The 24,968-nt window shown below is 37.9% G+C and overlaps 1 protein-coding gene across 2 annotated transcripts in view; it reads left to right on the forward strand.

Annotated features, from left to right (window-relative positions):
• ZNF366 (zinc finger protein 366) overlaps positions 1 to 16,400 on the forward strand; it is a 33,347-nt gene extending 16,947 nt beyond the window's left edge. For both annotated transcript variants that reach the window (XM_035310338.1, XM_035310337.1), the window contains exons 3-6: positions 1,550 to 2,868; positions 5,103 to 5,294; positions 11,191 to 11,365; positions 14,082 to 16,400. In XM_035310338.1, coding sequence (XP_035166229.1) covers positions 1,570 to 2,868; positions 5,103 to 5,294; positions 11,191 to 11,365; positions 14,082 to 14,617 — 2,202 coding nt within the window. In that variant the 5' untranslated portion in view covers positions 1,550 to 1,569 and the 3' untranslated portion in view covers positions 14,618 to 16,400. The remainder of the gene's footprint in view (positions 1 to 1,549; positions 2,869 to 5,102; positions 5,295 to 11,190; positions 11,366 to 14,081) is intronic.
• The last annotated feature ends 8,568 nt before the right edge of the window (positions 16,401 to 24,968 follow it).

The following is a 24,968-nucleotide window of genomic DNA, read 5'->3' on the forward strand; positions in this document are numbered from 1 at the left end:
CCTTTCCTTTCCTTTCCTTTCCTTTCCTTTCCTTTCCTTTCCTTTCCGTTCCTTTCCTTTCATCTTTTTAGAGATCCTACAATTTTCCTTTCTTTGTTCCTTTTCTCTGTATTAGTTGATCCCTTTGTCTAAAGTTTCCATCTTAAATTTCTGTCACTGAACCTTCGGTTTCACACAGTATTTCAAAGATAGTTTGAGAATCTACCCTATTTAGTGGAAATACTCTGTTTGCAAGCAGGTTTTTAAGATGCCTTCTGTTGTCTACAACCTAACTAGGTCACGGAGATGTTCTTTTATCTATCTTTAGGAGCCTGTTTATCCAGCATGGAGCTTCCCAAAAATGAAACACGAGTATTTTTATTACTCTAAACACCTTCATACTCTCCACCTGACATTTCCAAGAATGATGCTATAAATTGCATCAACATGATGCAAGTGATAGAGGGAAAATATGTTTAGTTTTCCAAAGTAACTCCTGCTTGGTTTGACAGATGCATGTACATAGACACAGGCACACACACGCATACACATTTGGATAAGACCACCTCTACAGAGCCAAGGCAAAAGATAGCAGCTTTGTTTAATATGAAGCAAAATTCAAAACTAGTATTTTAGATTAACTCCAAATTCAGAAGAAGCTTTCTATACAATCAGTGGAATATACAATTTTTGATAGAGGACAATTATTAATCTCCTTTGTCACACTGTAACATTAGAAAGTATCTGAGCATTCTGAGGTGCCAATTATTCTGGAAACCTCAGTAATTGTTGAAACTTGTGCTCCTGTTAAGAATCAAGCAAACAAACAAACAAAAAAAACCACTTAGATTATGTCCATAATGCAGTTCGGACAGTGGTCAGGGGCTTTTCTTCCCTAAATCTGCCAGGTAAATATCGCTGGGATTAAAACAAAGAAAATAAATTAATCTCCACCTTCTTATTACAATACAAAGTGAGAGAAGCCAGGAAACACGGCACAAAACCTGATGGTACACAGTGTCCTTAGATCACTTGGCCATTGTTTTCTCTCACAGCAGCACATGCTAATGATACAAAGAAGTTTAAACTTTTTGGCTTTGATTTTTCATGTCACAACCATAATAAATGTGAACATTATTGTTTGTATTGCCATATCCTTTAGATGCACCGCCAATTTCTAGAGCCTGTGCATGTACAGCCAAGGACAGGACTTTGCCCACAAATAGCTTGGCTGAATTAAATTAAGCAGAAACATTGCCACACAGAATGTAGAGTGTCACGTTAAAACATGTTTATGTTACAAAGACGTTGTATGAGTCAAACCTGATTTAAACCACCATTAGCACCACAGGAAGACCAAATATTCTTTTTCTCCACTAGACAATTTAATTCTTCTTTAAATGAGAAATTTGTCATCTAATATGGAGCTAAGCAGGATGTCCAAATTTGTATTTAATTAAAAAAAAAAAATGCAACCTCCAAACCAATGAACTAGACAATAAAGTGTTAACCCCAGGAGAACAGGATGAAATAAAGATATTTGCATGTCTGTCTGTTTCTTTGTTTTAAGGAATCAAGTAAGAAAGAAATATGATGAAGAACGAAGACACAGGTTTTAATGTGGACAATACACAAGCCTCTCCCTTTTCCCGCTGCCTGCAGCCACTGAGCCCCATTACAAAGCCACACAGAACGACACCATTTGGTGAAGAATTCAGACAGCACCTCTCACATTTCCGCTATGGCCCTCCTCCTCTTGGAGACATGGAAAGTTTTCAGGGGTCCTTGGAAGGAGGGTCTCGGAAACGCAAGAGCATGCCAATAAAAATGCCTCCTTCTATTGCTCTTGAGGGTTCCTCTTCACCACCCCACAGACCTGAAGATCAAAATGATATAGGGTCTTCCAGTCTTCCCTTGGTGTTTCAACAGCCAGTACAGCCCAAGTACAGTTCCCAGATGATTGACCTCTGCAACCTTGGTTTTCAGTTCTACAGAACTCTGGAGCATTTTGGAGCCAAGCCCATTAAGCAAGAACAAGTAAAACCTAACATGGCATGGCCCAGTAGTCCAGCATTCATGCAGGCTACTTACCCTTATTATCCTAAAGTCCATCCTGGCTTAATGTTTCCTTTTATTGTGCCCCCAAACCTTCATTTCAGGAACCCCATTCAAATGAAAAGGCCTCCAGAGCCACCCTTCAGGAGGGCAGAAGTGAGAGAAAGTGGTGAAAATAAACAGAAAGTGGAAAGAGTAGATGTCAACCTTCAGATAGATGACAGCTACTACGTTGATGTTGGGGGTGAACAGAAACGCTGGCAATGTCCCATGTGTGAGAAGTCCTACACATCCAAGTATAATTTGGTCACCCATATCTTGGGGCACAGCGGGATTAAGCCACATGCTTGCTCCCGATGTGGCAAGCTTTTCAAGCAGCTGAGCCACTTGCACACTCATATGCTGACACACCAGGGCACGAGGCCACACAAATGCCAGGTGTGCCACAAGGCTTTCACTCAAACCAGTCACCTTAAGAGACACATGATGCAACACAGTGACATCAAGCCTTACAACTGCAGGATCTGTGGCAGAGGTTTTGCCTATCCCAGTGAGCTGAAAGCACACGAGTCCAAGCATGAGAGTGGCCGAGAGAACATTTGTGTGGAGTGTGGTCTGGACTTCCCCACCCTGGCCCAGCTGAAGAGACACTTAACAACCCACCGTGGCCCAATACAGTACAATTGCACTGAATGTGATAAGACCTTCCAGTACCCAAGTCAGCTGCAAAACCACATGATGAAGCACAAAGACATTCGTCCCTATATCTGCACTGAATGTGGCATGGAGTTTGTGCAGCCCCACCATCTCAAACAGCACTCCCTAACTCACAAGGTAAGCCATCACATGTTGTCTTCTCACCATGTGTCAGACAGTAGCACAAAGATTACAGAATGCTAAAGATTCACCTACCTCCTCAGAGGGAAGGTGACCAGTCTACAAAGCTTCATGCTGGCCATTTGCCAACAGTAGGATTTTTTGCAGAGCTGAAGTCTCAGCAGTACTGTAACAATGGAACCTAGATGTCTCTGAAAATCTTAAGTAAAACCAGAAAAGTAAAAGTAAGTTTTCTTTACAAAAGTAAAAATGCAAAAACATTTTGTTATAAACAGGACTTCAATTAAAACACCTGTATTTCTTCCCATAATTGCATTCACGTCTCTCCGTTTCTGGGTTTTATTTTCAGAATGACCTTCTGTGAAGTAATTTGATTTTGCAGAGCTGTCTAACACCTAGAAGTTTTAACAGAAATTTTCTTCTGAAATATATATGTATTCTTTTCCTTCCCTTAATTGGGAAGTAGGTGGTATGCAGTAGGCTGTATGTACGTGGCAGGAGAAAGCATATTATTACTCATCAGATTTTGAAGAATCATTATAATGAGACATTTAGGGGAAAAAAAAAAAATCCTGTTTGCGTAGAAATTATTTTAAATGCCAGTTAATGGAAGTGGACAAATAGGACCATAATCCCAACCAATTTGTATCAAGTGGCAGTCTTACCGTGGCTGTCAGTAATGACAGCTATGTCAGTTTTGACTAGGAGTAGGCTTTGGAACACATCCAGAAAACACGACTTTAAAAAATGTGAAAAATATAAACGCTCCATTCAAGAATGTCTGAAATTGTTATCCACCATTATAAAAATATGATAAACACATAAAAATGACATATTTTATAAAAGTTGTTTCCAGTTTTGAGTATGTTTTTCCTTTAACAAATTTTACATTTATATGGAAAACATTAAAAATACAGAAAGCGACTGCATTTCAGTCTTACAGGCACATTTTCTTTTGAACAACCTCTACTTCCACATTTGCTTTTTCTTCTTTACTATACTATTACCATTTCTGCTCTATTTGGAGATTCCCTTGTCTTTGGATTTACCATATAAAATTCGACTAATTTAAAACATGGTCTTTTTTTTTTTTTTTTTTTTTTTTTTTGTCATAGGAAATGCAATGTCCTTGAGCCTTTAGAGAGCTTCTGCTTCTTTGTCCACAGCTGCAGGTGGATTCAGCTGTGAACATAATTAACAGTACTTAGCTGCCCAAATGCAGCCTCAAATCAGATAGCTGGATGCTGAGAGTCGCTGTGGGTGTTCACAGTTTCAGATCTGCAATTAACTCTATAAAAACCACTGACTGGCACAAAAGAGACTGGCATTTCATGTCTTTGTTGTAAATGGGGCCTGCAGGATGAATAATTGCTCTTGGCACTTCACTGGTCAATCTTCACTACTTGCAGCAAGTTATACTCAAACTCCTAAAGGGTTTAGTGGAAAATTCATTGATTTTTGTAGCATGTAAATGATTCTGAGAAGCTGGCACTTAGATCATATATGTATGACCAAGAATACTGATCTATTTATTGGTAAATTGATTATATGGTATAGGGAGTGACAGAAACATTCTGTAAACACCACATAAAACAGGACAGAAATATTCTGTAAACACCAGATAAAACAGGTCACTCCATTATGGTTAATGCAACTCTCACAAAGAGTAAAATGTATTTTCTCTTCAGTGAATATAATATGTAGATCATTATTTGGTGATATTGCTTAACTATTTCTCAGATATCTCTGATTATTTTCAATTATTTCTTCAAAACAGGGATAGATCTTTGTTAGAAGCCAGTGGTGTTAAACTACCCTAGTCAGGCACTTCTTCAGTCTCTTAACTGGTTACCTTTTATTCTTGGTCCACAAGTGTTCACATTTGACCAGTACCTTACGTAAGCTGTAGAGAAGGGAAGAGAAGCTGTGCTATTGACTATGTCTAATGGATTTGTAAATTTAGCAATGGAAACCAAATTCTTTATTTCATTAAGCTTAGATTTTGTTTGCCTTCTCTGCTTCTCAGACTCTTGTAAGAACTTGCCAAGAAATAAAATATGTGTTCATTACTAGAGCAAATGATGTTAAAGGCAAAATAATTGCTTACCTGATTTGCTAATGTAAAATGAACAGTTCATATATCGCCATACTGAAAATGATATGATCTACAAACTATTCCATCTTTTTTTTTTTTTTTTTTTTTTTTTTTTTTTTTTTTTTTCCTCTTGCAGGGTGTGAAAGAGCACAAATGTGGAATATGTGGCCGGGAATTTACTTTGCTGGCCAACATGAAGCGACATGTCCTGATCCACACCAATATCAGAGCATATCAATGCCATTTGTGCTTCAAGAGCTTTGTGCAAAAGCAGACTCTAAAGGCACATATGATCGTTCACTCTGATGTCAAGCCTTTTAAATGCAAGGTAAGTGTATCTCCTCTGGCAGAGGCATAAACTCACTGAATGTTTCTGGAATATTACCACCTAAAAAATTAGAAAAACAAGACTTGCTAACATATTCTATGGCTATATTTAAATTAGTATTAAATAGTCCAGTTTCCTTTCTTGATCCAGGTTCTGCTTAGGTAGCACAAAAGAACTGAGTTCAATATCTGTGATTTACTCCCTTCCCCTTCAATATCAGTAACTTTCATCCTGTAGTATTTTTTTTTTCCGCTTAGTGAGCATTTAAATGCCACTGAGGTTTGAGGACAATAAACATACCTGACATTTGCCTAGTACAGCCACCCAAACAGAAGTTTAAGTGCTTAATAGCTTGAAACACTGACTAAACACATAGATCCTGCACCCCACAGAGGACCATGGAAAAGCAGCAGATAGCACTTCATACAGTGATGCAGTGATGCTACGCAACAGTTCAGGGAAAGGCTCAAAGAAAACCACAGCAAAACAGAACTGCAGAATGGGCCAAATGTAATGACTTGACTAAAATTCAAAGCAGGATATCAGTATCATAACAAATCAGCCTCTAATACCATCTGGAAATCCCAGATTTTTAAATTCCTCCAGCACTTTGGAGGCTGACATTCCCTTTCCATTCCCTCTTTCCTCTCATCCCAATAAAGTCTGGAGGCTTTGGTTTTCTTGACTGCACTCATCACTAATCTCTTCTTTATGAATTACTCATGTTCATTTTCCTACTCAGAATTGGACACTACAACTGTTCTTCTTGCTGTTTTTTGGTTCATTATTGTAATCACACCTTGTGAAGCCAAAGACTTTGGGTTTTATTCCCACTTTGATGTAGGCTAAGAGGGCTGTAAATAGGGAGAGGAGCATAATACCCTGTTTACGCCTAAGAAACAGAAGATTGGTCTGGAAGCGATTCCTACAACTTTTTCATCCAACACCTTCATGGAATTAAATATTTTCTTAAATTGAGTCTTTCACTCAGAAGCAAAGTGGGATGAAGAATTTTTAATGGAACAATTCTCTCTTGAAAATACACCTCCAAAACATCACAAGAAAATATTGCTTTCTGTAGTAGTTTTAATAGAAAAATATCAGAGTTAGTATTTCTGAATTCTTCATTTTGCTTTGATAACATTGAAGTGTTTCACTTTGAAAAAAAAGTAAGAACAAAGACTTTCAACTTTAGCATTTGTTTCCTTTCAATTTATACCCTATTAAAACATTATTTTCTATACTAACACTTATTCTATATTGATAAAAGAATGTTTGTTACTGAAATACCTGGGTAGTTCCATGCCAAGTGTGCTGGAGACTTTCATTCTTTAAATACACCTGTAAACCTAGTGCTTTGTTCCCTTTTGGTCAGTCATTCTCTGACCCCTCACATTTCAGAAAAGAAAATCCATTGTTTGATAAGCTTTTCTGGATGTAGTATCTTCATAGAATCATTAGGATCCATGCTGTTTCTGAGAAATGTGTCAGTTAGCTGGAAGTTTGTGTTCATGCTAGGAGTTGATGATGACAGACTATTAAAACTTGGAGATGTCAACAGTGTGAGTCAGGAACTGGAGTACCAACAGTATGTTTTCCAGCCAGTAACAAAAGCTTTTTAGGAACACCTGTTTTTCTTGTACATTTCTTAATTCTTTGTCCCCACCCAATGTTCCTAGGAGAGAAGAAACAAGTAAGCACAGTGAACCAGTTTCATCTGTGGCTGTTGGTTTATGAATCAACTTTAGTGTCCCTGAACTAAGGGAAGGTCTTGACAATAAGCAACGGGAGAACCATGGTTTGCTCTTTGGCATTAGGAACATCCCTCAACTCCCTGTCAGAGCCCCTGAAAGTCTCACAAGTATTTCTGGCTGGTATTCAGAGGGTTAAGGCAATGACCAGATAGCAGCCTTTTGGCACCAAGCTCCTCCTCGGCAGAAGGAAGGATATAGCTGTATGAACAGCCTGCTTAACAATGGCTCACATGTCCCCGGGGAACCGCCTGCAAATAGATTTCATCTTGCTTTCTCTTGTACTTTTCAAAGCTTCCTGTTTTCTCACGGTCCTTTTGGACAGTTTACAGTCTTTCTCCCTCTCCCTCTCTCTTTGAGGAAAGGAACACCCTTCTTATGAAGAAAAAAAAAAAAAAAAAAGAATGCAAGGGAAAGAGAGCACAGCAGTAGTCTTTCTACTTCACCACATGCAATGGTTTTCTTTACCTTTTTCTCACAGAAGAAAATAAAAAAAAGAAAGAAAGAAAGAAAGAAAAAAAAAGGCTTTCATATGTGTATAATCACAGCTAAGCACAGATATGAAATGAGGGAGTAGCAAAGTGCTGTCCCTTCTGTTTCCGCATCCAGCTGCAGCTTGGATTCTTGTTTGATTTTTCTCTGAAGAGTGAACATCTCTGTAGCTCTTAAAGGCCTGAGTCCATGCTTCCTTCTTTATTTTTGTGTTAAACAAAACCACTGAGTATTTCTGAAAGAGTTGTACCAAATTGTTCAGAAGTGCTAATTCTGATTTGTAAAGGAAGCTCCTCTGAAATTAACAGTTGCTTTAAGCGATAAAGTCAGTAATGTTCCAGACACGTAATAAAGAATGTAATCAGGCTTTCTCCAGTGCAGCCAGCCAAATGCACTTTGCAGCAGAATTTTTGAACTCTCTTTCTACTACTGTAAATATGTAGTTAAAGGTGAGCCTAAACAATTCTGGTTTATGGTCACAGGTCAAAATATCTTCTTTGCCAAGTAGGAAGTTGCTTACATATTTCAGATGAATTGGGCTCTGCTCCGGTGTTGAAGCAAGGTAGTACGGGACATATTCAGTCTTCATTCCCATTTGGTAATGTTTTTTCAGAACTTCCAACCTATACCACTTTTGCCCATTGCTCATAAAATTGTGGGTTTAGATCAGGAGTTAAACCCAAAGAAAATATGAGTTTTAAGTACTTTTGGAAGAAACAAAACAAGACAGAGAGAAGTAGCAGGGTGATATTTCATGCAGCGGTTTAAGAAGAAAAAGTCTGCTGTTGAACTAATACAGCATTTCTTGCAAAATATACTGAAGTCTTTTTCAGCAGCCAGTGCATCAAAGATTTACAGCTGAGGTTTTTCTCTTCAGGATGAGAATTTTATTTTGTCTTTACTGTAGAGACTAAGGTCTGCAAGCAACTACGTTGTTTCTGTTATTCCAAGTTCTCTTGCATGAACGTTACATCCCTCTGAGAGCTAAGATGCTCTGTGGTGACTTGGGGAGATCTCTCCCATGGCTCTGGGTCATCTTTCACATTGCTCAACAGTGGTCCCAACCCTGTCCAAGAGGAAGAAAACATTTTCCCCTTCCTAGTTTGGTGTGCAGATCCAGGCAGTTGTTTAAGAACTGGCTGTGAATTTCAGCTAGCTCTGAGTTGCTGTTGTCCAGCATTTGAGCTTCAGAACAGCTCCCTTCACCCTCTAAATCACGGACATTCTTCCAAAACTCATTTTGTGTCTTTTGAAAGGGGCAGCTTACCCAGATACCATGCCACATAGAACCATCATTCTGAAAACAATTCCCATATCTGCATTTCTTTCATTTTCCTGCCACATCTCTCTACTCTGGCACCACTTCCTCATGTCCCCAGAAGACACTGCAGGACAGTAACATATTATACATCTCTAAGAACATGTGTGAATTTGGGAAATGGAAAGCCTACACTCTTTATTCAGGCACATAAAACTGTTACACTGCGAGGAACTATCTTTTAGGAGGTCACCTCTCCTTTTGTTATAAAGAAAGAAGAATAAATGCTGCCTAACCAGAAAAAAAAATGCTCCTACTAGATCAAACTTAATACTCAATACTTCATAAAGATATAGGTTTTCATGAAGTACTCTAACCCTTCACCTGTTCAATTAGATTTTCCTTTCTTAACAACACTGATGAAGAAGTAAAGACCTAGTTATCAGAAAGCAAAAGTTAGTGAGAACGCAGGTCAGGCACAATACAAGCAGATAACCAGAAGCCTTCTGCTAAGATGTTGTAGAGAAGTATTATTATTGGCATTCTTATAGACAGAGAAATATTAACACATCGTATACAGTTTAAGCAGCTGTCAAGATCCAATCTGCTGCACTTCTTCCTTGTGATTTTCTTTGCTCCTCAGTCCTTCTTCTTGTTGTTTCCTCACTGCACTTTCAGAAGATTTTTGGTGCATTCTTTTCACTTAATATAAGTCATCAGCTTTCTTTGAATGCAAAGGAGAGACAGTTCTCTTTCCTGAGTGGGTGGATGACCCTTGGAATCTGATATCTTATTTTCATAGATTACTAACTCATTTTCAGTGGCTATTTTTTTTTCCCACACTTTCTCTGTGAAGACTTTGCTGATAATTTTATTTTTTTTTGCTAGAACATTAATTTTAGCAAAATCACAGAGAGAAAATTACAGACATAATGTAGCTCTAGAAAATATATTTTTAAGCAAATTAGTATTTCCAGAAATTTTCCCTTGGGAGCATTCACTTAGCTCTAGTTTTTATTTAAAAATAATACCCCTTTTTTTTTTTGTTTGTTTGTTTGTTTGTTTTATTATTAGTGAACTGCTTTTCCATTTTGGTTTCAAGAGCAAAGGATTCAATACTATTTCACCTAGGTTCATTTCACTACTTAGGTTTCATTCAGATATTGCAGCTGATGGCTGTGTGAATTTGAAACAAAAAGTACTATGCCTGACCTGTACTGTCAAAATAAATTGAGTCAAAATTTGGTCAGATTAGACCAAAATTTGGTGGAACCTCAGTAACTGTTTTTTAATCATTTTCACCCAGATGAGTACACTCCTTGAAAAATAAAAAAATAATCTCTTACTCAGAGATTCTGGCTCACATAGTAACAGGGATGGCAACAAGATGACTTTGATGGTATGACTATTTGTCTAAAATCAATTCAAAAAAAGGGGTAAAAGTAGAAAGTAAACACAGAAGTTTACATGGGATGGAAATAGCCACTTGAATATGAATAAAATTATAAATCCTGATAAGGAAAGACCAGAAGACAAGTAAGACTAGAAGCTTATAATAGTGATGTCAAAATTCCATGTCTTGAGACTACATTTGATTTATAAGGAATGAGACTACAAAAGGACCCATCTAGAAAAATAACACCAAAGAAGATAATACTTATTGTTTCATCAAAGGGAAACCTGCAGGATCAATGCCTCAAGCTGTCAGGAATGTGCTTCAGGGAAAGCTGAGTCATTCTTGCAGCCCCATGACTGTTTAAATTCCAGCTTACTCACCAGACACACCAAAACACAGAAGCTGGTAAACAGAAGATGAGATGATCAGAGAAGAATGTGGGGAGCAAGAAGCAAAGAAAAAAAGGAATTGCTTTTTCTGGCTTTAAGCAAAATGTGTAGTCATTTCCATTACACTAAAGGAGAAGTGATATTCTGCCTGACTGTTTTATAAAAACCTTTCATTTTATCTTGTATCTCCATCTCTGCCTGACATTATTCTTGATTACAGGCTAGATTCACAGACTACAAACTAAATAGTGCACTGAGACAGAGAGTTAAACTCTGAATTTCATTCAAGTTAAGAACTTTTCAGGTTATGTACTGAAGTCTCCCCTCTCCTTAAAACAACACCCCCTGATATTAGGGAATCTTTGACCATGAGTCTCTCCTACTCACCAAATTTTAAAAATGGTGGCACTGCAGAAAGCTGTAAATGAATGAAACTCAACCACATATTATTGTCTTTAGGATTTCACTTATATCTTTGAAAAAACAAGCTGCAGCCAGAAGAAGCTAAGGCTCAAGCTGGGAAGGATAGGTTACATTTGCCTTTAAAAATATTCTCCTTGGAAATACCCCTACAAAAACTAATCATTTTTATTTTTACTGTTTTTGACAGCTATGTGGAAAGGAGTTCAACAGAATGCACAATTTAATGGGACACATGCACTTGCACTCAGACAGTAAGCCTTTCAAATGTCTCTACTGTCCCAGCAAATTCACCTTGAAGGGGAACCTAACAAGGCACATGAAAGTCAAACATGGGGTCATGGAAAGAGGATTTCATTCTCAAGGTAATATTTATCAGAAAACTTATTCTCTGAAAGGTTTGAAAACACACATCAGTAAGTCTGAACGGGCTTTGTACCACAGATCTACAATTTTATATCATAGATCCAATCCTATTGGAAGAGATTGAAACCCATATGCCTGGGAAGTTATCATTAACTATCTATATTATTGCAGTGTTATAGATCAGAGATACCCATAAAACTAGATTTCTGATGAGACAGAGGTACAGACTAAGATTGAGTAATAGTTGGAGAAAAAATGAGACAGCACTTGTGAGCACAAAGGAAGTCGTTTCAGTGCACTACATTGCTGTTTTCAGGTGTTAGGGAGAATACAGTCAGTAGTGCTAAATCACAGGATTTATCAAGCCACACCAAATGATCTTGTACTTAAGGCCACAGCTCCCAGTCTTCATCACTGTGGGGATGGTGCAATATCCGTAGCACTGCAGAGCTTCTTCTAGCATGTGGGTAGCCCTGACACACAAATGACAGTGTGCTGTTGGAGTCTCATCCTTAGTGAGACTAGCACATGTAGCTGGACAAGGATATACTTGGAGGACGTAGCTGATAATGCATTTATCTTAGAATCATTTAGGTTAAGATTCTCTAAGATTATCAAGTCCATAAGACCCTCTAAGATTATTAAGTCCAACCATTAACCTAGCACTGCCAAGTCTACCACTAAATCATATCCCTAAACATCACACCTGCTTGTCTTTTGAATACTTCCAGGGATGGGGACTTAACCACTTCCTTGGGGGGACTCAACTACTTTCCTGACTGAAGGTGTAGTTCCATTATTTCTGAATAAATTTTTCAGTTTTGGACCAGTTTGACTCCTGAATGCTTACAGACCACACCCTAGCAACCACTGACAAGAGCACATTATTCCTCAGACATATCTGGTTAGGAATTTATGGTATTTCTCTCATGTTTGTGGTACCTACACATTTTTAACATGAGAATAAATCATAAATCCATTCAAAGCTGACAGAAGAAAAAAGTCTGGAAGCTTTCACAGGTATTTCTCATTGCTTATTGGATTTCAGGTTGGAATGGAAGCCTGAATGTACAGGAGCCTTTCTGCTCAAGATGCATTTATTCTGTGCCATATTGATGCATCTGACAATAATCAAAGGCTGTAAGCTCAAATCCAGTTTACAGAGACACATGTGAATGGAGGAAGGCAATCCTCCCTCATCTCAAAGTTTATGGGCTTTTGACAGTTCAGGGTATCTGGCAAAAATATTTCCTACCTCTGACCCAACACATACACTTCCTAAAATCATGTGCACACAAGCCAATGCTATCTAGAGAAGTGAGGGTATTAGGGAGGATTGTTTTGAGCATTTGAATATTCAAGATATTTTGTTTGTTTAGACTGTCTGGGGGTCTAGATTGTTTAGACTCTCTTGAGGGTAATAATTATTGCAGCCTAAAATTTAGGCTTTGATGCAACCTAATGTGTATGGAGAACACATCTTTTAATGACATTTGGGACAAAATTTACAAAGATCCTAACAAGTAATGCTGCAAATAGCTCTTTTTACTTTTTTCCTTTTTTTCTTTTTTTTTTCTTTTTCTTTTTCTTTTTTTTTTCTCCCTCCCCACCCCCCTCAGTTACTTGATTACACTTGTAATTGAAGACAGCCTAAGTGCTTTTCAGTATACAGCAATTCTTCAGTCTTTAGGCTCATCAGACGCAAGAAAATTTGGAAAGGCTGCCACCTGCTCATGAGCTGTTTTAACAAATACAACACAGCTGCAAAGTAACAGCTGTATCTAGAGAGGCTGGAGGCCATATAAATCCTGCAGACAATGGATCAAATTACTGAAAAGAAAAAAAAAAAAAAAAAAGCTAAGCAAGTAAAATAATTTCTGCTGGATTTTTGCTGCTGAGTGAAATCCTCATCCCAGTTCTGTCACCATTTTTTAAATTAAGACGGACTGTACCTGTAATATCTGAATCTTCTCTGCATCCTGATGGCAATGATTGGATTTCTAGCAAGAACAGAGAGGAGGTGCTTTGACAAATACTAAGACAAAACAGACCCAGGACCACACTCAGTTTTATACAGTGCAGTTCAAAATCTTCATTTGGCTATGATTTCCTCAAGCTGAAGAGATAACTAGGTCATTAAGCTTTTCAGTGGCACTGGATGAGAGCAAAAAAAGTTGAGGAGAGAGGAGGTAGTGGACTGATAAGACAGAATTGTGTTTTCATTTTAGTGTAGTAACTTTGAACCGGAGTGTCCACAGAACAAACATGTTAACACATTTTTAATCTCTTCCACTCCTCTGGAAAAAAATATGCAAAAACTAGAACTTTGATTTTGGTATGTGATGGTTTAGATCAAAGTGTTCACTGAAAAAAAAATAGGAAGAAGGAAGTGGGTAGGTTCACTGGCAAAAATAGTTTACAAGAGGCGAGACACTTCACCTTTATTCCTAGCTCTCTCACCAAATGTCTGGCATGAACAGCAGAATGTTTTTTGTGTCTTGACCTGTTTGTGAGGTGAATCCAATTAGCACTTCTTTAAACAGCATCTCAAAGGGGATGTCATGAGATGTAAATGTTTGGAGATAGCTGAGTGGAAGACAGAGGTAAAATATCAAATAGAAGGCCACCTCAAATTTGCTGTTTTAACCATGTATCATGTAGTAAAATTTGGTGTATATAAATTGTTCCTTTTCTCCCCCCTCTTAACGCTACAAGGTTTTGGAAGAGGAAGAATTGCTCTATCCCAGACAAATGTCTTGAGAAGCTTGGAACAGGAAGAGCCCTTTGATCTTTCCCAGAAGAGCCAAGGGAAAGGAATCTCATTTCATTCAGATGGTGAGAGTGCCAAGGGAAGCTCATGCCAGGAAGAAGAGGAAGACAACTGCTATGAGGCAGAGCAGTACAGCCCTGGCATGTATCATCATGACAACAACAAGCTATATACACCTCAAGATTTGTCTGGCAAACCAGACTGCGTGATGAAGAGCTTCAGAGAGTCCTACTGCAATGAGAATGAAGAAATGTTAAGTGAGGGAGGACTGGAGAAAAGAATAGGGGATTCAGACAACCAGGAGAGCCAAGGAGAGAGAGACGCCACAAACAATAAAGAACACCTGAGCTTTAGATCTTTTGAAAAGGCCAGACTTGGCCATTCTCTCTCTGATTACTTGTATTTCAAGCACAGGAACAAAAGTTTGAAAGAATTACTGGAAAGAAAAATGGAAAAACAAACAATGCTTATAGGCATTTAAATGGACTTTTTAAAACAGCTGGAAAATGAGAAACAGATAGCTTTTAGCATGAACTGTAATTTACCAAAGCCTGAAATTTTGTAGTAGTCTTTAGAAATCAACAGGCTAAATCAATAAAAATAAATTAAGGTAAAATACGTACATGAAAACAATAAAGCATTTAAAGGGGATAAAGAAATGCACTAGGTTTTAAACAATAACATTTTTATACTTAACCATTTGATGTATAAACAGACTACGGGGTGGGTACAGAAGTTTATTTTCCTTTATCTGTGGTGGTAGAGACTTATACACAATTTTCTACTTACCAAACGCAACATACTTTAGTGTTTGATTTATTATCTCTTTAAAATATATATGAACACTTCTAACCATAGGTGTCAAAAAATCTGAAAATAGTAAACATTTCACAGCATAAGCAAGAGAACTGTTAAATATGGTGTGGACGAAAGTGCTGTCCCTCTCAGAACTAACACATCCACATACTTTCATTTACTGCAGTGTGTATGTTAGTTTAACGACTTACAATGAAAAATGGGAAACAAATTAAGAAGAAATGCTAACTTTTTGTGAGATAGTGAAGTGCAATTTTGTAAGGATTTGAAAAGACTTGGGTTTTGTTATGGTCGCAGAAGCTTTTCCTCTGGCAAACAAGGTGCTTGTATTTTGCTATGTTTCAGTCGGTATGGAAGTATTCATCAATTCTTCAAGTGAAATAGCATGGACAATGTCGAAATTTTGCTCTAATGTCTGTTCACACCAATACATTTAATGAGCAGCAGCAGCACCTAGCATTTGCAAGTCTTGCTCTAGTTACACACAAAAAAAAGAGAGTCATTTCATTGAGAAAATGATGTAATTTTGCCATTTATCTCTTCCAGTTTATCTTGGCTAGCAAGCTCGAAATTACGAAATCTGATCAGATTTTATTTTGGAACGGATGCCAAAAAAGAGCCCTTACAGGGCCAGCAATACTTCACAGAGAAAAACAGTTTTTAGATTTCCTCTTATCTGAGTCAGATTTTTTCCCTCATTAACACAGCTTGACCAGTAATCTCCAAGCCTTTCAGAAAAATTCCACTCATGCTGTTTTTAATGAGTCATTCCCAGCTTTATATCCTCTGATTCCCATACAATATCACAAAGATGCTGAAAGTACATTTCATTAAGTACACTCCATCAATTGCATGAGTTGTTTGACTAGCACCTTGATTCCCACATCTTCAAGATATAAGACAAATGGCTCCAAACCATTCCATTGCTTATAAGGAAATAAAGATTTAATAAGTCATTTAATTATTCCCATGTCATTTGGAGATCACAGCTCAATAGTTTAAATCCTCTATATATGGTACATCATTTCCAAATATTACTACCTTCTTCACTTACCTGCCAAGTTCTTGATTCAGAATACCTTGTTGTAATGTTCAATACACAGTAAGTTATAATTAAATGTAAAGTCATATACTTATGGCTTGCTAAGGCTAGAAGCCTGTTGTTGCAGCTGTCTACCATTATAAGAAACTTCTCACCTTACAGAAGTAACAATTCTCACACCTACCAGTTAATCAATCATATAAAACTGTGTTTGTGCAGTCTGAGTTTGCAGGAGATGGTTCTGTCTTTCAGTATTCAGACTTGGCATAAGAAAGATTCTGAATGAAAAGGAGAAAAAACTGTTGATGTGTGAAGCTTTAATGTACGGGTTGTTTTTCTAAATGTAATTAACTCTACAGCTGATGTACATACTTCTTTAAAAATAAAGAGCGTATACCAAGTTCAAGTGGAATGTAAGTGAATTCAGGACAACTGAAAGATGTTTTTCAAAATGAAGTGTATTTCAGAAGTACACAGGACATTGTTTTCCATATATTTTATTATATACATTTAACTTGTCCTTTGCTGCATAATAACTCATTTGAAAAAGGAGCTGTCTTTCAAGGAAGTCTTGGTTGAGCAGAGAAATCAGAAAACTTTCTAGAGTAATATGTTCAGCTGCATTCTTTCTTGGACTAGAGGGGACAAGACCAAGTAGATACTCAGCATGATCTATGAAATTGCCTTTACACTCCTTGTAAATATCTTGCCTCTGCCAGAAAAATATCCCACTTACTCTCAGAAATGTCTCTTTAAGGTGGTGTAGTTCCCAACACTGCACTTTTTAAGATCAGTCCTCTCCACCTTTACAGCCATATTAGTTCCTATGATAAAATAAATAAGCAACAAAATCTGGAACCTGGCTATATATATATATATATGTATATATATACATATATATATATGTATGTATGTATATATCATATAATGCATTTTCTATAATTTCTGTAATGCAGATGAGTTGAACTTCTCAAGGCCCTGCAGTTCTGCAGGGTGTAGAGCAAAAATGCAACCCTTTCATAGCAAGGCATTGTTGTTTATAAAACAGAGAATGTTACAGAACAGGCAGACAATCCTTATCAAGAAAGAAACAAATGGTTATATATCAAGACCATTCCAGAAAAACGGAACCAAGAAGACATTTACAGCAGAGTTCAACTCCCATTTTCTTATGTGAACTAGTGAGTATAATTTTCAGAAATACCTAGTAGAGTTCAATAGTCTCTCTCTGTAGTTGAAAGTACTGTACATTAGAGGAGTTGGTCTTGAATTCTGGTGCTCAAGCGAGTCCAGAGAAGGGCAACGAAGCCAGTGAGGGTTCTGGAGAACAAGTCTTATGAGGAGCGGCTGAGGGAGCTGGGATTGTTCAGACTGGAGAAGAGAAGACTCAGGGGCAACCTTATTGCACTCTACAGGTACCTGAAAGGAGGCTGCAGCGAGGTGGGGGCTGGTCTATTCTCCCACGTGCCTGGTGACAGGACGAGGGGGAATGGGCTAAAGTTGCACCAGGGGAGGTTTAGGTTGGATATTAGGAAGAACTTCTTTACAGAGGGGGTTGTTAGGCATAGGAATGGGCTGCCCAGGGAAGTGGTTGAGTCACCATCCCTGGAGGTCTTTAAAAGACGTTTAGATGTAGAGCTTAGGGATATGGTTTAGTGGAGGACTTGTTAGTGTTAGGTCAGAGGTTGAGACTTGGTGATCTTGGAGGACTCTTCCAACCTAGATTATTCTGTGATTCTGTGAAAATCTATCTGTAGCAGATAACATCCTAAACATGAAAATGATGTATTCTAAAAGTATACAGTCCAGAATACCCCTAACAGGGATTTGCCCCATAAGGAAAAGTGCCAGAGGTGTCCTCATGAAAGAAAATCACTGGAAAAAAATACTGATTGTCTGAATGATTAACCCACACATTTTCCATCTAACTTCCTCTGCTGTCAATTTATCTACTTCAGTTCCACATCTCATTGAAGCAAACGCAATTGACAACCATATACATCCAGGAAGGTTGAAAGGAGTAAAGGTACACAGAGTATCGTGCTATTTGCGACTAATTTGTAATGTGCATCACTTTTCTTGCATTTTTCCTAGAAAGCGGAGAATATTCTATTACAATAAGACTTTGAGACTGTGCCCAGTCACATAGTCACACTAAGCTAATTCACAAGCACCCAAGTTTAATTCATATTAGAATAGTAAAGAACTCATCCAAAAGCCTAAGTCACCAGTCAGAGGAATTGCAAACAAAACTGTTACTGAGATAAGGAGACAAGCGTCAAGTGACCCAGGCAAAGGGATTAGATGATAGTCCTCCCAACTGCAGAACATAATACAGCTGAGTTTATGACACTTGTTATAAAGAGGCCCCAGGGGACAGATTAAAAGTGAAATAACAGCCTTCATTGTGAAGCACCTTGCTTTCCAAACATAAGTTATTTTCACACTATTTACATTGGCACCATTTTGGGAACAGACAGTAACAGCCTTTGCTTTTTAATAGCTTTGAAAATGCTTTATTGAAATTTGCTCTCATTATGAAGTTACTTCCCATTTCTAATTTTTGAGGGATTAGCTTCCTTGTTTTGCTTTGAATAGAGGCCCAGAAGTCCAGTAGAGCCATTGCTTCTGGACCTTGAGGCATTTATTTTTTCTTTATTCCTTCCTAATCTGAGTCTACCTACCTTCTTCTTACAACATGGTAGGCAAAAATGCATCTATCTGACTCTTCTTTGTAATTTGGGTTTTCAACTTGTGATACCATACAAAATTGAAAAACAGTCTTCACCACAACATCTATATTAAATCACATTCATACTCTTTCCCTCCATTACTACAAAAAGCCTAACTTCATTCTCTTGGAAAGCATCAAAGCAAATAAGAATGACCACAGACTAATACAGCAGAGATACTTTACAAACCAGATGCTCAAGCAGCCCCACTGAGTAACAATAAATGGACAACACCATAATTTTAATAAATGAAGGCATGTAGATTATTAAGCTGCAGATTTTTCTGCTGCAAGGAGAACTCTGCAAGACATTGTGCAGAACAGAATAGGTGGATGAAAAATCAAAAGCTGGGTTAGTAAAATCTGAGGAAAAAGAAATATGATGTATTTACCGAGAAAGATGAGTTGTAGGTATCCCTGAAATGATGTTTTGAGTTTGGCTACCTGGACTCAGCTTTCTCCACATGAACTGGAGTTCTCCTGGCTGCTGAGCAGCCTCTAGCCTGTGATGGCAAAGACAACTGCAATGAGCTCAGCATCTCAAATGACAAAACACTCTAATTTTATAACATAATTTTATCCTGTGCTGTGTATTGCAAATCACACTCTTGGAAAGTTACCAGAAAGACCAATTAATTCTGTTATACTTGCCTTTTTATAACTCTGTTTTGGTCTCGTGGCTATTCTTTGATTTCTGTCTTCATATTGTGCTGCTGGACTCTGTTGTTATGAGCATACAGTTAAGAAGTAATAAAAGTACCATTGTTACTAAACCAAGAAACCAAGATGTTTTTCATATTTATTAACAGTTTTGAAAATAAGCCATGTCTGCTTTGCTGAACAAGATGTATCAAAGCTAACATTTAGTACTTCTAACAGATTTTGCAGATAATGTGTATATATATATATATATATATATATATATTTCACACAGAACATTGGGCTATAATTTAAAACCCCGACTCAAAATATGGACCAACTATTGGTGAATATTTATTTTCTCTCTTTCCATCTCAATAGTAAGGCATATATGATGTGTTGCATTAATTTAAACAAATAAATATACACCAGAGATACTGCTGTACTATTGAAATTGATCTGGAACTCTTGGCACCCTAACTATTTTATACAGTAAACATATGGAGTTGGTCTTACAAGGCCATACTTCACTCAGCACCATTGAAGGGTGGTCCTTTTAAAGGGAAACCTAAAAGAATGACAGGAGAGTAGTTAGGAGACAAGGAAAGAAGGGTTGCCATGTCCCTTGAGACAGCAAATTCATTTTATTATTACAGACTGCAGGGAGAACATAAAAATGCTTTGGAATGATCATGGCCTTTGTTAATTTAGCATTAGAGAAGCTAAAAAAAGGAAGGTGTAACCCTTATCTTAAAGACATTTCAAAGATTTTAATCTTATAAAAAGAGAGAACGAGACACAGTTGTGTTATAGTATTGAAGTTAAGGAACTAGGAATTCCTTCAAACTTCAGGAATAAGCAGAAGACTCAGAATACAGAGGTTATGAGTTTCTTTTGCTGGTGGTAAACATCACTTCTAAGTGATGAGTAAATTTTTGGATATGTTTGTTTTAATGAGATCCAGATGGAATTAGCATCATCAGACTTCACAGGGACCATTTAAATTTGTTTTTGGACACTGAGAGAAAGTAACTGGAATATTAGTTATGAAATAATTCAAGTAATAAAGAAAATAGAGATATTTGGTTTCCAATTCTAAAAGGGATACATCTTAAAAAACACAGAAGACTCATACAAGCAGCAGAAATACATTGAGATCAAAAGAAACAGAAATAAAACTTCTTTTCTTTCTTATTTTCTTCTCCCAGTCTCTCTCTCTTCTCTTTTTCTTTCCTTTTTGTTTGCATAGGTAATAAACACAATGAAGATTATAAACTAGTTTGACATGAGGAGGAAGATATATTTCTTTAGCTAGGGAATGACCTGCTTCATTCCCATGTGACTCAGTATCACTGATTCTCACTTTCCTCTTTTTCAGTTGCAAAACTATCATTTAGAAAAGAAGTACATTTGATCCTTTTTACAATGTTATTTTCATTTTTTGTTGAAAACTTAACTGTGCTCACTTGGGTCTTCAAACAAACAAGAAGAAATAGAAGAGAAAGAGAATTTTCCAGAAGGTAATTTCTTTGCCTTTAGTGAAAAGTAGGGAAGAGCTCAGTGCATCTAAAGTATTGCTATGCAGACAGACAAATTAATACAGATATTATGACAAAAGTTGATGAACCTTTAAAATGAAAAAAACTGATACTGCTTCAAATAAGATAGGATATCTCTGACAGGAGCGATGAATACAATCACTATGAAGCTGCGATGTGGTAGACCTTGAACAGATTAAAACTTTAGTTTAAGTACCATGACAGCATATAGAACTGCTTGTCAGACTTGTCCTACCCTTTGCATCTGGTGTAGTTTGGTACAGCTAAATGTGTTTGCACACTGGTTCAAAATGCAAAGACCATGCAAAATGGTGCATGGTCTTAGTGCTACTATGCAATAGCATGCTTAAGCAATGGCAATGGGATACAGTGTTGGAGCATATTCCATAAATTTTCCTAGTGATCAGCCTACAAAGAAAACATGACTGAACAGAGAAAAGACAATGTGTGAATAAATTTTCTGATGTCTTATCATTCTCTTTACTCCGTCTGAAAAAATACTGTATATCCAGTCCAGTTCTATAAATTAGATAGTTTGAATAGAACCAGAAACCATTCCCTTTCAGGGAATTACTTCTGGGATAGTAACATCTCTTGTAGTGTGAGCATTTTTTTTCAATAGACCTCAGCCAATTTACTTAGGTGGAGATGTTTTCCTGTGTTTTGGAGATGAGATTTTATGCTTATACTGTACTTATTTCAGTACTTTAGTATCCTTATCTTTCTCAATGGAAAATCATTAAAGAATAAGTTATGACTGAGCTGCTGTTGAACCTATTAAAAGACAAGGTGTGTTAAATGAGAACGATGTAGTTGTATGAGGATAACAAATACCCTATGAAAAGCTAGTATATAAAACAGTGAAGATGGAAACAGCATAAGAAGGAGAGAAAAGGTATCACAGAAATGACCCTTAAAGAAATATAGATAATTTAGCAAGATAAGTGGCTGATATAAACAAAAAAAAAAAATGTACAGAGTGATATCTTGCCGTGGAAAACTACAAGATGGTTAATTCTTCATAGACCTTGCCATATTATGCTACACATTATAGGACTTTCCTAGAAGTATGAAACTATTTATCTCTTTGATTTGTTTCATAGGCCAAGATGAATTTTTTGAAACCAGTAGGTAACAAATTTATACAAGAGAGAGAATCAGCTCTCCTGCCAGTCACATGAGGATAATGAAAACTGATAACAATGGTGAAGTCCTGCTGCAAAGAAAGTTACACAAGAATTGAAACAGGATTGTGCAGAGTAGCTGGAAGTCTGTGAGAGTAGCACTAAGACCAGAATCCTTGATAATATAGGTCTGATAAATACATGTGCAAACACTGCCAAGTAGCTTGGAAAGAAATGTGATTTTACTAAGAAAAAAAAAAAAAAAAAAAAAATTAAAATTAAAAAATACCCCCTTATAAAAATTTTAATAAAAAAAAAAAAAAAAAAAAAAAGTAAAATTAAAAACTACCCCCTTATAAGAATTTTCATTAAACAGATTAACTACATTGCAAGTACTTACAAGGACTGCATGAGTCAGACGTCCATGAGCCAGCTGGGAGTAGGCACTGGCAAAAGTAATGCCACTGTCAAATATTTCCTACAGAAATGGCTGGGATTGCTTACGATAACAGTAGCTCATACATGCTTGCTACCATGACCATGTGGGAGGCAACAACCCCACAGCCAGCCAGCAGAATGAATAATGTGAATGGATCATAAAAATGTCACCCACTCCAGTACAATTAGTCCACTTTAATTCTATCATCCCAACATTATGCAAAACTGCCTAATTTGACTCTGAATGGGATGAGGAGTGCTCAAGTAGCCCTTTGCACTTGTTCTTCTGTAACAAGTAGCTGTAGGACAAATACAAACTAAATAGGTGCACCCAATCTAAGCGAAGAGTAGGTTTGAGACCACCTGATGAAACTGAACAGGTAGGTTCAAGTGTATGGGACCCAATGACATGCATCTCAGGGTCCTGAGGGAGCTGGCTGATGGAGTTGCCAAGCCTCTCTCCAGCATATTAGAAAAGTCCTGGCAGTCAGGTGAAGTACCCAGTTACTGGAAAAAGGGAAATATCACTCCCATTTTCAAAAAGGGTTGAAAGGAAGACACAGGAAACTACAGACCGGTGAGCCTCGCCTCTGTGCCTGGCAAGAGCATGGAATGAATCCTCCTGGAAGCAATGTCAAGGCACATGCAGGACAAGTATGTGGTCTGGGACAGCCAGCATGGCTTCACCATGGGTAAACAGTGCCTGACCCATCTGGTGGCTTTCTATGATGAAGTAACCGCTTTAGAAGACAAGGGAAGACTGTCTGGTGTCATCTACCTGGAATTCTGCAAGGCCTTTGTCAAAGGTTGCACAGTACATCCTGATCGCCAAATTGGAGAGACATGGATTTGATGGGTGAACTATTTAGTGGATAAGGAATTGTCTGGATAGCTGCAGCCAGAAAGTTGTGGTCAGTGGCTCTACATCCAGGTGAAGGCCAGCCATACGTGGTGTCCCTCAGGGGTCTGTCTTGGGAGCAGTACTGTTTAATATCTTTATCAACGATGCAGAGAGTGGGATCAATTGAACTCTCAGCAAGATGACACCAAGCTAAGAGTTGCAGTTGATACTACAGAAGAAAGGGACGCCATCCAAAGGGTTCTGGACTAGCTAGATAAGTGGGCCCATGTGAACCTTGTGAGGGTCAACACGTCCAAGTGCAAGGTGCTGCACGTGGGTTGGGGCAATCCCAGACATCAGCACAGACTGGGAGAAGAACTCATTGGGAGCAGACCTACGGAGAAGGACTTGGGTGGATGGTTCTGGTGGTTAAATAGCTCGACATGAGCCAGCAGTGTGTGCTTGCCACCCTGAAGGGCAAGTGCATCCTGGGCTTGAGTGGATGCAGGAGTGGCCAGCAAGTCAATGGAGGGGATTGTTTCCATCTTCTCTGCCCTTGTGAGGACAGACAGAGTATTGTGTCCAGGTTTGGAGCCCCCAGCACAAGAAGGATGTGGGTCTGTTAGAGAGGGCCCAGAGTAGGGCCACAAAGCTGATCAGAAGGCTGGAGCACCTCTCCTATGAAGAAAGGCTGAGAGCTTTGGATATTCAGCCTGGAGAAGACAAGGCTTCAGACAGACCGTATTGTAATCTTCTAGTACTTAAAGGAGACTTATATAAAAGACGGAGAGCAACTTTTTACTTGGACAGCTAATGATAGAACAAAAGAGAATGCTTCAAACCAAAACAGATTTAGATTAGATGTGAGGAGGAGATTCCTCATTCAGAGCGTGGTGAGGCACTGGAACAGGTTGCCCAGAGAAGCTGTGGATGTCCCATCCCTGGAGGTGTTCAAGGCCAGGCTGGATGGGGCATTGAGCAACCTGATCTAGTGGGTGGCATCCCTGCCCAGGGAAGAGGTGTAGAAAGTAGATGATCTTTAAGGTCCATTCCAACCCAACCTATTGTTTTATTCTAAAACTTTACCAATGACCATCTGATGAGGACATCTGTTCACACGCTTGATTTTGGCAGTGTGGGCAGTGGTCCCTCTATCTGAACTGTAGCAACAGATCCAAACCCTCTGCAGCATGAACCCACCCAGCTACTCACACTCTTAAGACTTTTGCATTTCCATTGTCCCTGTAATCTCGTTGTGGGTGTTTAATAACCCTGCAGATAAATTGATTTGTTTCTTCACTTTCTTATAATCACATGCTTCCAGGTAAATTTTTCCAAGGCTCTAATACTGTTTTTTTTTTGTTGTTGTTGCTGTCATTGTTGTTCTTCATTCATTTGCTTCCTTTTCATTTTGTTTTGCTTTGTTTTGTTTTTCCATGTAGAACCAATTTTGCATGTATTATACTGTGTATCATGAGGAGAGCAAGTGTAAGTGATTACTTGCATGCATTCGTGACAGATGGTGTCACAAGCAAATTGTATTTTCTTATGCTTCTCCTTTTTCTTTTGTATTTCTTAAATGTTTCCTCCTTTTTTGATTTTATTTTTTTCCGGTTAACTCTTCAGGAACATAGTACACAGT

The sequence above is a fragment of the Oxyura jamaicensis genome, chromosome Z (assembly GCF_011077185.1).
Source record: "Oxyura jamaicensis isolate SHBP4307 breed ruddy duck chromosome Z, BPBGC_Ojam_1.0, whole genome shotgun sequence".
Classification (NCBI taxonomy): domain Eukaryota; kingdom Metazoa; phylum Chordata; class Aves; order Anseriformes; family Anatidae; genus Oxyura; species Oxyura jamaicensis.